This window comes from Chenopodium album, chromosome 17, assembly GCF_948465745.1.
Source record: "Chenopodium album chromosome 17, dcCheAlbu1.1, whole genome shotgun sequence".
NCBI classification, from domain to species: domain Eukaryota; kingdom Viridiplantae; phylum Streptophyta; class Magnoliopsida; order Caryophyllales; family Amaranthaceae; genus Chenopodium; species Chenopodium album.
In genome coordinates, this window is record NC_137850.1 from 1,370,719 (window position 1) to 1,383,644 (window position 12,926).

Consider the following 12,926-nt stretch of genomic DNA (forward strand, 5'->3'; position numbering starts at 1 on the left):
GCCTTCTTTGTTAGTTTGGCGATAAGACCAACAAGTTGGTGAGCAAACCCAACAATAGAGGAGACACATACACATATTAAAAATCAAAATTCCCAACAGATGAATCCTTATAATCTTTTAATTACCAGAGGAGAGTTGAATGGTGATTTGTTGAGCAACGGAGAACAAACCAACAAATTGGCGACTGAACGAAGAAGATCGAAAATTAAAAAAGAAAATTAGGCCCATGTATTCAGGGGTTGCAGAAGATCGAGGAATCGACTTTAGACCAACAAAGAGCAAAGATTACGAACCAAAATTAGACTCAGTTATCACCGAAAAAAACAGAGAGGTGGCTGAGTGACTGAGCGGCGGAGTTTGGAATATAGGGTTCCTTTTAGAGAGATGAGAAAGAGGCGGAAGTAGGTGAGAACTGAGAACTCAATAGGTTTGTTGGGCACTAAAAATTATTTTATAATATTATTATAAAAATATTTTTGAAAATTTTATATGTACTGATGTATTGTCATATACATATCAGGCTTACAATTTCAGATATCAGTTCGGATATCTGAAAGAAATATCCGATATCCGATAATATTCGGATATTTTTCGGATATCGGATATCGGATATCCGAAAATTTGAAAATTAGTATTTGAATCCGTATCCGATATCCGTTTTTTCGGATCGGATATCCGATCCGAAATGATTTTTCGGATCGGATATCCAAAAAATCGGATCAAATACGGATCGGATTTTCGGATTTTCGGATTCTCGGATAGTTTTGAACAGCCCTAGTAGTTAGGAATAGGAACTCATCATCATCGAATTGAAGTAAGTGGGATGTTACACATTATGTACAACAAATAAAAGCTTTCCCTTTATGGTAAATTTTTCATGAGTAAATTTACCGGTAAACTTGGTAAAAAAAACACCGGTAAACCCTATTCACATTAGGGTTTAGAGTTTGGGCTAGAGTTAAGTGGTTAGGATTAATAATGATTTTATGTCTTATAGCTGAACATTGTCCCCCAACCAATGGTGGTTCGTGATGATTTGTTGGAAAGAGAGAATATTAGATTGATTTAGAGAGGTGAAAATTTTAAAATACACGCGAGGGTATGTTCATCCATTCAAGTTTATATATGGTCGTTACCTAGTAAAATTCGAACGTCATTTAACAAACCCCTTTTGGCAAGTTAGGGGAAGGTGTCATATGACTCATATCGATTTCAAACCTCTCATATGTCAACCTAATCTGGGTTAGCAGGACTCCTTGGAAATGAGGGGAAAGAATAAGGAAATTTCCACCACCAAATTGTCCCTTTGTCAGGATTAATCCCACAACCTTAATGGTTATTAAATACAATCCGTGAATTGATCCAATAATACCCAGCATAAGTTGAGCAATTTTAAAACTCAATACAAAGTATAAATTAGCTTTATATATGTACTCCGTAACATATAAGCCAAATAATATCCGATAAAACTAGTTCAACCATAATCAATAAGTGATTAAATAGCATTATAACACTCCTTGGAAATAAATTTACCAACTGTTAAACAAATAATTAGTGGAATATGCGAGTAAAGGTTTCATTTCACTCATAGGGGATAAACAACATTTAAACTATTTAGAACATACTCATTTCTCCTTACATAATAACTATTGAATTCCTATCAAATATCAAGCTCATCTATAGCAAGTTTGCAACTGTAACCCTGTAAGGGACGAATGCCACACTATACTGTTAAGAAAAAAAAGTGTTCCTTTTGTTTCTTGGATACACACGAGATGAAACAGCCATGAAGTTCAGTACAAATGATCTCTATACATGCATTGAATTTGGAATCCATCGCACCCGATTAAACTCTGACAAGGAACATCTGATCTCTAAATTAAAGGAATCAGACAATGATCAGCAAACTAACCAGCTAAACAGTTTATATGCATGTTTTACTATAGTAATGGACATCACTACTTCCAGCTTAAGCATGAACCAGCTCACTAGCATATGTACGAAACTTGAAGGTTTGTGAATGGCCGCTTTTAGTTGTTAAAGCATGATCCGCCGTGTCAGGAATACTCTCTATTGATTAATCGTCATTATATTGCAAAAAAAATGAATCAGTTACGAGTACTGTAGACTTCTCTTCTTGGAGTGGGCATCAGATTTTCTGTTTCACCATAAATTAGATTTATGAAAACCAGATAAGTGATACAATTTCATGTTAAATAGCATGCTGCACACAGCTAATGAAAATCTCGCACTCAACCTCAATGTCCTCAAATCCAAAATGAATGATACGTACCTTCTTCTTCTTCATCACCGGTCTGGGTAGTGAAGAATGGGGTCAGATAGTTTTTGTCCAATGATGAAAAAGATGGTGCGCTGCAATTTTTGTTTTTTTAACGAGTACTTATTTAGAATTAAGAGCAATAGTTCTAAATGGAAACAAATTTTTGTACATGAGCCATTATACACTACCTTCTATGGAATTCTTTTAGTCTCATCTTAAATCTGTTTGAAGATGATCCCTCGTCTTCTTGGCCAGAAGACACGAAGCCATCGCTCCTATTGAAGCCCTAAGAACAGGAATTATGTCAATTACAAATGTTTAAGCACCAACATGATAAATTTATCACATGTACTCCGCATGATATAACAAGCCAGTTAGCCAGATAATAAACTAACTAACACCATATAATGAGACTCGCAAACTGGTGAAAATTCAACAGATAATAGAACATAGTACAATGATTCAGCCTAGGATCACATCCATCATTATATAGTTCATATCAAACGACTGCTGATTGATACTCAAGAATTCATGTTCCCCCTGTCAAAGAGTCCAATTCTTACCTCCTCACACACACCCTTTCAACAAGGCAAAACAACAAAAGATCCACTGCTGACTACCGAAACAATGAACGCCCAATAAAAAAATGTTCTATGTCAAAGAAAGTAACAGGCTTTCTGTCCCGTCAAAAAAAAAAAAAAAAAAAAAAAAAAAGAAAGAAAGAGGGCATTTCTGTACTCAAACTTACATCTAGGTGGCCCTCAGGGGTATCACCAATAACTTGCAAAGATTCAAGCATGGTTCCTGTTGTTCCACCAATAAGCAAAACCTGCAGGACATATCTTAATTGTTAATCAATGTCACATTTCAGTCAAAATCAAAGTCAATGTTTTGAATTTTATTTTATTTTTTTGGGAAACTCCCAAGCTGGGATGAAGCAATCTGAAAAAATAAATTCTTTAAAATGCACTCTTTAGGGAATTGCCTCCAATTAAGGGTAACCAGCGAAAGAGCCGAGCTCAGTGGAGCCGAACTTTGACATGAATCAATTTGCCTCAGTTCTTTTCTTTCTTTCTTTTTTTTTTTTTTTTTTTTGGCAACACACTTTCTTGGTAAATAATTCAAAGAAGGTAAACAAACAAATTAATTTATATAACTTTTTTACCATTTTCCCAGGAGAAGGAAAAAAAAAAAAAAAAAAAAAAAAAAAAAAAAAAAAAAAAAAAAAAAACCTACTCCCTTTGTTCCTTTTTGTTTGTGATGCTTTAACCATTTCTCTCACAAAAAGATTTCAAACGTAACAAATAGTAAGGAACGGAGGGAGTATAGCTTAATTACCAATAAGAGGAAGGGTTAGGTTGTTACAGTTAAAATTATATTTGATTAGTTTGCCCATTTTCCTTCTCTAATCACTTCCTCAGATATGTTAGAAATTATCTGACTTTTATAAACTTAGTATTCATAAAGATTATATTTTTTTTGAAGGGCATAAAGATTATATTTGTTAGGCCAAAACAGAATATCCTGTCGGTCACAACCTTTAGACACACACAAAAAGGAGTTAAGAGGCCTTTAATTGTTAATGTCCAATTATTATGTCCATACACAGAAAGAGAATCAAATCAGACACCAAGAGGAGAGGTGACAGAGTAAATAAAGAACATTCACTGATTCACAGGACAAAATGAAGCTGAAACAAAAGGGATGAAAAACAAAGATGACGAAGACGAAAAGGCCATGGAGAAAGAAAAAAAAAAAAGTTTAAATTGAAGCACTCATTAGCATAAAAAATTTTAAAGTTCAAAATTTCAAGTCAAAACACATAGTTCAGAAAAGAGAGATAAAGAAATCCTACCGTTAAAACAACTATTGCCGTGGTAGCTGTGAATATCGTCTGGCCATGCCCTTCAGGCAGATCATGAACAGACTGGAGAGCAAGAGCAAAAGCCATAGCCCCTCGAAGTCCTGATCAGAGTATAATGCATTATGCACATTTTTTTTACTAGGGTTATGTCATATATTAGTATTTAAATAATAAGGTAACAAACATAAAGTTGTTACTCATACCATTGTACCAAAGTGCTTTCTGATGCGTCATTGGTATCTTTCTATGTGCTGGTCTTACCAAATTGACCAAATATCCACATGAGAAGACATTGACAGCCCTTCATAAATGATAGCAAACCTTGTCAGCAATTTCATACACGGTAGCATCACACCGTTGTAAAAATTTACATGTATTCTAGCCACAAAAGTAAACTTGTAGACATGTCAATAGACTGCAATGATGCACAATTATAACTTATATAATTGCCAACACTAAACTATTTTATTATTGACAAAGAGAAGCTAATTGTAGGCAGTCTCCAATCTTTAGAAACAGCAAATGTGTCAAACACAGTTTAAATACTAACAAATTTATCAAAAGATTAACATAAAGCGGGGAATAAAAAAAAACACACGAAGTATTATTACCTGGCTAGCACAATAGTTATCTGGAAAACCAAACCAAGTTAAGGAACAGCAGCGTGACATGAGAACATAAACCCAATAATTAACTGTTTAAATGAGCCTTTTACAATTTAAACAATTATGAAGGATACAATTGAGAAGAAAATAAAGCCTATATGCGACCAGCTATGCTTCTCCATGACAATATCAAGGCCCATGTATATGAATCTGCAGGTTAAGACTAAGTTAGAAATGTCTAGAGCTCCCAAGCAAATGAAAACTGATTTAAACAGCATCAAATTTCTTACATAAAAGTCTCCGCTAAGGATGATATTAGATGGAAAAATCCAGATACAAATTGTTGAGACTTCTCGGACAAATTGGAGTAAGTATAGTGCTTCATGACCTGAAAAAGAGAGAATTAACCTCAGATAGATCTTTGACTTTAACTATAGTGACTATACATAAATAGAACTTTTTAAAAATAAAAAAAAATAATAATAAATAAATAAATAAAAATTGTAGAAAAAAATAGAGCATGTCCTTAGACTACTTACAATCCCGGTGAACAGTATTGACACGATACCAGACATCCCAAGACCTTCCGCAAGCATGTACCTTAAAATGTGTATAACATCACTAGAAAAAAGCTTTCACCAAGAGGTACCCTATTGCAATAAAGGAGGCATTGGACAACTTACGAGAAATAAGGGAAAAGAACAAACAGACAGCATTCCAAGTTCTGAAGGCTGCAAAGATGATGTTACAAAAATGGTGATGTCAAAAAGTGTCATAAGAACATAATCCAGCTCTCATCTGAAAGCCTAAGAAACAAGTTGTCAAGGCACTCACTTTTCAATATCTAGACCTGCATACTTGAAAAGGTTCATGCAGTCAAGGTCGCACAATATGTAGCCACCCAAACAGTAAATCAAGTAGAGACCAATGTTCACAAGAGTAAAAACTTTATTAAAAGGATATCAGAGCAGATATGAATCCAGCACCAACCCCTACAAGAGAAAATTAAATGCTCAGATTTACTTGAATCAGATTTCACTAAAAACTTAGACTGTTTCAATGGGAGAGACTGAAATTTAGGGAGTGGTCAAGCAGTCAAGCTAACAATAGTACAAACAATATATGAGTTTCCCCTACCTAGAAATAATAACCAAATATAATAATGTAGATATCCCCATAGTATGATCTCAATTTTAAATTAAAAGTATATTCAATCTAAATTTCAAACGATATCCCCGCTGAAAGAGAGAGATGCAAAGAGGATGGCTGTGAAATGGCTATTTTAGAAGGGATATTTGTAATGTAAAGTTATGTCATCAGTTATGAGAAGATGGGAATAATGTAAAACTGTTTTCATATAAGAGAGTACAATATATATACATATACACACTGGAAATGCACTGAGAAGTTGGTTGGTAGGGGCAATAAACGGTGGCAATGAAATTGAGTATATATGTAAGTTTGCAAGAAAGTCTCATGATAGTATATCTTTACCTAGGTCTCTTCAGCTTATTTTCACTTATTTCAGAATAATAAGTTCAGATTAGACTTCATTACTGGGGGTCAGTGCAGGTCAGGTTGGGTCATAAGTGTAACATGTTATGAGTCAGGCCAAAGCAAGTTGGTAGTGGGAAGGCCGATAAACAATCGAGCAAAAATAACATGGGCGAGAGAGAAGATTGAGCACATGTGTATTCGTAACTTAACATGTAATATAATTTTATCCTGTTTTCTTTTACAAATTATTGGGCTACCATTTTGAACCTATTGATTGTTCAATAAAGGCCCTATCCAGTAGAGAGTAGAGACCTTTTCCAATAAACGCCTTTTTAACTTTGACATAGGTCTATAGCCAATGGGTTGCTCAAAATATTAATCAAGTCTAGTAACATATGTCAAAGTTCAGTTATACACACCCAAGTATATGCTTTGCTCAAACAAATTTTTATTAATACTCAATACCAAATCTCTTAAAGGTAATGTAGGAAATTTGCAAATTAAAATAAAAAAATAAATTAATAAATAAATAAATAAACTTGGGAATATAACATGGAGTCCCTAAGAGCATCCCCACTAATGGTATAGTTTATACCATGGGATCATATTGGCAAAAATTTATACCATGTAAACCATCTCAACCCATGCATAATTTACTATTGTAATTCTATTTAAATTAAAAATTATAAAAGAATTGAATTATTTTTCTGAGAGCTACTCCCTCTGTTTTTTTTTTTTATTTATTAAATAATTTATAGGCTTCTCTTTTCACAAAAGAATTGTATTTAAAGTTAGGAGAGAGAAAAAGTAAAGTGTAAAAGTGACAATTAAAAAAAAATTAGTTGTGAGTAAAAGTGGTGGATCCCATTTCTTAAAAAATGAGTGAATTAAAAAAAAAAAAAAAAATAACATCCAAAAAAATAAAGTGATAAATTTAAAAAAAAACAAAGGGAGTATGTCATATAGTAAGGAGGGAGAAGGATGTGAGACTTTTTTTTATTGTTCATGAGTGTGGTGAAGTTTGAGCACAAAAAATTCATAGCATGGTATAGATGATGCGGAGGAGTGAGAAAATGGTAAAGAGAGAGATGGTATAAAATTTTATACCATGATTTGCATGCTCTAAATTAATTACTTTACGCAACAGTTAAACCAGCACTAAGTAATCGCACAGGACAACAAATTTTGATTCACCATCTGAAGAATATAATATAGTTACATCAAATACCAAGGGATAGATGTGAAAGAACTACCTGAAGACATTGAGCCAGCAAAAGTCTCAATAAACCTCAAGAAGAACGTGAACACATTCTGATCTGATGACTGACCCTTCAACGCCGACATTGACCTAAAAAAGGGCAACACAGTTGAAGTTATCAATTGTCATCCTCTGACCATAACAAATACAGATAAGAAATCAACTGCTCGCACCTGTACAAGGAAATTGCAACCTGCAATATGTGTTGCAAGAAGATAAGTTTTTGTCAAAATCACGAACATTAGTGATTATCAAGCAGTAGTCAAACCAAACAAAATATATGTCAATAGATCATACACAGATCGGGTAGAACTTACCGCATCATTCAAAACTGATTCTCCAAAAACCAAGGCATAAAGATTCACATCTGTGCCAAGTTCCTGAAAACAAAACAAATTCGTACCTATCCTGAGATTATAGATGGATGCAACGAAGAGAAAGCTGAGAGAAAAAGAGAAGACACGAGAGTGATATCAAGTGCTCCCTCCTTGAAACAATGGTCTGACGTTGTCACCTTCCCCAATATAGTATAGGTTAATTATTGGATTTTAAACAGATGCCCCTACTAAAGAGTGAGGGAGAGAATGAGCAATTAGGTCTATCATATTATATGGGGTTATTCTACAAAAATCAAACACACACGGATGCAACAAAGAGATATCTGAGAGAGACAGAGAAGACGCGAGAGTGATATTAAATGCTCCCTCCTTGAAACAATGGTATGATATTGTCACCTTCCCTAATATAGTATTGGTTAATTATTGGATTTTAAACAGATGGGCAATTAAATTATATTATATGGGGTTATTCTACTAAAATCACACGCGCGCGCGCATGCATGCATGCACGCACACGCACACACACACAGTACACACACACACACACACACACACACACACGCACACACACAATGGTGTGTTCTCAATTAAAAAGTACTGTATATTGCTGGAAGGGGCAGAATATTCTAGTTGCTCTGACAGATTAAGTAGAGGGTGAAGGCTCTTCCCAAAGCAATTTTCTATACTAGGAAGCAATAAAGGGGAATCTTTTTACTAAAGATGTTCTAAAGAGAAGGTGTTTCAGCAAATCCAAGAGGTGCAGCCTTTGTGATCAAAAAACAATCAGGGAGAGTAACTCTTACTTATTTGCCCTTTGGTGACCTCATTATGACATCTAAACTTTTGTTCATTTGGGGTCTTTTAGGTTCACTAGGGATTGATCAGTGATTTTCTAGAAACACAATAAAAAATAGCTATATAACAAGTACACAAGTTTGCATTGAGGACTAATCTACTCCCCTGCTGCCCTATGCTTAGTGACAACTTGAGGTTAAGAGTTTGTTAATCTGAACCTTGCCTCTTAATCTAAATGGGTGTCACCCCCTTGGCGTCTTTCTATACATTTCCTCATCTACATACTACTACTGAAGCAGAGTCCACTGAGGATTTTTTTTTTCTACGTTACTCTATTTAATACTATGTACTTCCTCCATTCCCCTAAATATTGCGCCATTTGCACTTACTATTGGCACTCATTTTCAACCTTGCACTGTTTATTTGAAGTCTAAATTTTAATAGATTACATTCGAAATTTTAGTTTAGTTAACTAATGTCCTTTTTTCACGTATAAATTTCAAGTGACAAGCATGGCATAATCTATTTACATACAAAGCAAAGGTTGATAACCTATCAAGCAGGCAATAGAAACAAAATAGCGGGTCACCTGGAATATTGCCAAAACAGTTATAGGATCAGTTGATGTTATCAGCGCTCCAAACATCATACATTCAACAAATGGGAGTTTGTATATAAGATATGTGATACCACCAAGATACCTAAAACAGAAATGAACAGCAGTCTAAGTCATAAGCAGATGCACATAGCAACATATTCATAATCACATGTTAAGGATAAAATAGATAAATAAAAAAATAAGATGCTTACACCAGAAGGCCAGTCAAAATTGAGGCTATAAAGGTTCCAAGAACAGAAAATGTAACAATGGCTCCAAAATTTGAGAAGAATGGTTTCTGGAAGTCACAATATAATAATTAGATATGTATGTATCAATATTGCATCGTGAAATGTTTTAACAAGAAGATTGTGAAAGAATTGGGATTTGGGACTAACTGGAGCAAGAATGAACCCTGACTGGGTGGCCACAAAAGAGTCAAGGAAAATAATAACTAAAACACAGCATACACAAATGAAGTGAAATAATACAAATTAATCCAAATGAATAGGTATTGATTTAAAAGCTCAAAAGGATATAATATGATGGGCGGTAATAAGAAAAGAAAGAAAAACTCCTCGTGAAAGTTAAACCATTCCCTGCAGTTTGGGCAAAAAAAAAAAAAGAAAAAAAAAAGGTCAGTGAAATGAAGAAAAAAGGAAGAAATCATTACAGTTTAATAAGGTAACAAGAACCTGATGCTAGTTTCTGTATTAGAGATATTAGCAAGTCCACCAACAACTAAACCTGTCAACCACAATTAATACACTTTCAGATAATAAACAAAGAAAACACCATAATATTTGCAAATGTAAACCTGCCTTTCCGTCAGATTCACTGCATGACAATTGACAACAAAAACTCAATTTGTAGGAAGGTATAAATCAGAATAACCCTCAAAAAAGATGTACAGATAGTGATACCGCCCTAAGTATAGAATTATCATACAGGGACAAGGTTTATAGCAATTAGCTTTCGCTTTAAGATGCATGTAATCATATAAATTTTCAATTACGGATGCACTTTAACCTGATTTCCCCCAAAACCCCTCATTGCCCTCCTCATGAAAGCACCACCTTACCAATTACACTTTTCAAAAAGCATTCGGAAACCCCATTATCCTCTATATTACTCAGAATCTCCAATTCACCTAAAGTACCCATATCAGATGCTCAACTCTCATTCCTAAGACATGGATACGACACTTAGACACTTCATTCCGGCAAACATAAAAAGGAACCTGAAAGGATTGAATGAGATCACCAGTAATAACACCCAAAAGCTGTAACATAAATAACAGACACCCACTTCAAGCATCAAATAACAAACATCAAAAACTAGCTACTAAATTGTAATGTCTGAAAACCCCGGGATCATATATGCTACTCCGACTCTTCATTTCACTTCAAGTACCCATATCAAATACTCAACACTCCGATACAAGTACAACACTTAAACACTCCGATACAAGTACAACACTTAAACACTCCATTCTGGACCAAAATCGAGCAAATAAGAACCAAAATTGACAAAAAAACAACACACATTGCAACATTGATAGAAAATTACCCAGTTCAATAAATCAAAAGAGGGAGAATTATACCAATCAAAAGAGAAGCGCTAGCTTCAGGAAGATAATAAAATTTATGGCGACGCAAAACATGACCAAGTACAAAAGAAAGAACCAACATCATAATTTGAAGCAGAATTCCAACTCCTGCTGCTTGTTGCTCTTTCGCCGGACTTCCACGAACATCTGCCGGAGAAATCTGCTGATCCTCCATTTGGGTAATCAATTTTACACGAATTCCCGTAAAACCCACCAATTAAAACCCAGTAAATGATGATTTTGATTGATGGGGTTTTGTGATTCTTTGAAATTTTGATGCAAAAATTTGGGAGTATTGGTCAACAATTGGGTTTTTCAAGTGGGAAGTTTCTAATTAGTTCTTCACGATTCACTCTTTTGCCTTTTTATTGTTTTTGGGTTTTTCAATTAAATTTGCTAACGTCTTCTTTATGGTGCAATAGTGCAAATGAAGTTAACTCTTCGACTTGTCATATTCCTTTTTTTTTTTCCCTTTCAAGCCACTTTCTAATTGTGCACCATGGTGTGCATGGTCCATGTAAGACCATCTGGCCATGTTCTCTTCACCTTAAAAAAAAAAATAATATTAAGTAAAATTAATTTCAGAACAGTAAAAATATATTCAGTTCAGTAAAATTAATTTTAATTCAGTAAAAATAAGTTCAATTAAGTAAAATTCAGTTTTCTTAAAGAAGAATTATAATATAAAATCAGTAAAAATAAGTTCAGTTCAGTAAAAATAAGTTCAGTTCAGTAAAAATAATTTCAGTTCAGCAAAATTAAGTTGAATCAAACAGGGCCTAACATAAGATTGGTAATCAGACTCGATAAGTTGACCTCAATCCAAAAAATGATTTGAATTGCATGCTTAAATTATATCCGAGATTTTACTCCATAGTAGAGATATAGGTAATGCGTCTCGAACTTGTGACTTTGAGTTCTTAATCACCTCCACCAAAAAAATGAACTTGATGACTCGTATACGAATACAAACTAAAAAGTAACTTCACTTTTAATCAATAAAATTTAGCTTATGTAATAAAATAGTAAAAGTAGTAGTTTAAGAAAATTCTAACAATATCCCATATAAACTAACATGTTTTTATTAAGGAAAAATAGGTGATATTACTTGTTTTGATAATGTGTAGCATTAATATGTTATATGTATAGTGATTAGTATTAGTAATTGTTGTACGGGGTGGTACCGGCGCCGATATAAAATAGGTATAATCGGGTCAGATATTGTCTCTTGGATCACCTTAACACCTTCTATACCAGCATATTACCCATGTCAGTCTTCAAAGCCGAACATGTGAAGAGCTACTTCCGACCACGTGGACACTCACCGCTCACTTGATGCACTAGCTATGTGGATTGACATGTGGCACTAGTTTGAGGATTTCTATAAATACCCAAACATAATTCACTTCTAAGGTATGATTTTCTTAAATTAAACCACCCTTTTTACTCATATCTTCCAATTTGCTAACTTTATAACCTGAGCGGTTATCCTCAGACAAACCCCGAAGGCAACTAATCTACGTTAACTATGCAGGTACTCTGTGTTAGTTGAGACGAATACTACAAGAGGGGGGTGAATTGTAGTGAGTTCCTAATTCTTACTTTTTGCGGAATGTAAAACAGAATTAAAGGAACGAACTTGCAATTCACACAATATTTTACGAGGAAACCTTTCCGGGCCCAACTGGAAGTAAAACCTCGACCTTTCTAGGGATTTCCAAACCAAATCAATTCACAATAATAGGGCAAACTCACAAGTTACAAACCTATTATAATCAGACCTTTCTCACAAGCTCCAGACTGAACTTGCTACATAGTAGGACCCTATCATATCCTACCCAACCTAAGTCCCTAACTTAGATTCACTCGTACTCCCTGAGCACTACTCACTCAGCTTCAACCTAGAAGCCTACAATACAGTATGCAAAGATAACTACACACACATGCACCCAATAACCCAACAAGTTACAGAATATTAACTCTAATATATGAGAGGCAAGCTACGCATGAAACCTGAAACTAATAAGATAGAGTTATGGACTTGGCAAACTTACACAATTAAGCACATTTCGATTTCTTCA

The 12,926-nt window shown here is 34.4% G+C and overlaps 1 protein-coding gene across 1 annotated transcript; it reads right to left on the bottom strand.

The window, feature by feature from the left end:
* Positions 1-1,476: 1,476 nt before the first annotated feature.
* LOC145587329 (sodium/hydrogen exchanger 6-like) lies at positions 1,477-11,236 on the bottom strand. Its single transcript, XM_081644057.1, has 22 exons — positions 10,840-11,236; positions 9,932-9,983; positions 9,776-9,835; positions 9,635-9,659; positions 9,449-9,534; positions 9,228-9,339; positions 7,823-7,885; positions 7,679-7,698; positions 7,501-7,595; positions 5,714-5,742; positions 5,585-5,616; positions 5,434-5,481; positions 5,290-5,350; positions 5,041-5,138; positions 4,885-4,960; positions 4,757-4,776; positions 4,349-4,446; positions 4,137-4,246; positions 3,030-3,110; positions 2,470-2,567; positions 2,294-2,373; positions 1,477-2,158 (listed from the first exon to the last, which is right to left on the bottom strand). The coding sequence occupies exons 1-22, from the start codon at positions 11,018-11,020 to the stop codon at positions 2,109-2,111; spliced, it is 1,575 nt and encodes a 524-aa protein (XP_081500183.1). The 5' UTR covers positions 11,021-11,236; the 3' UTR covers positions 1,477-2,108.
* Positions 11,237-12,926: the final 1,690 nt, after the last annotated feature.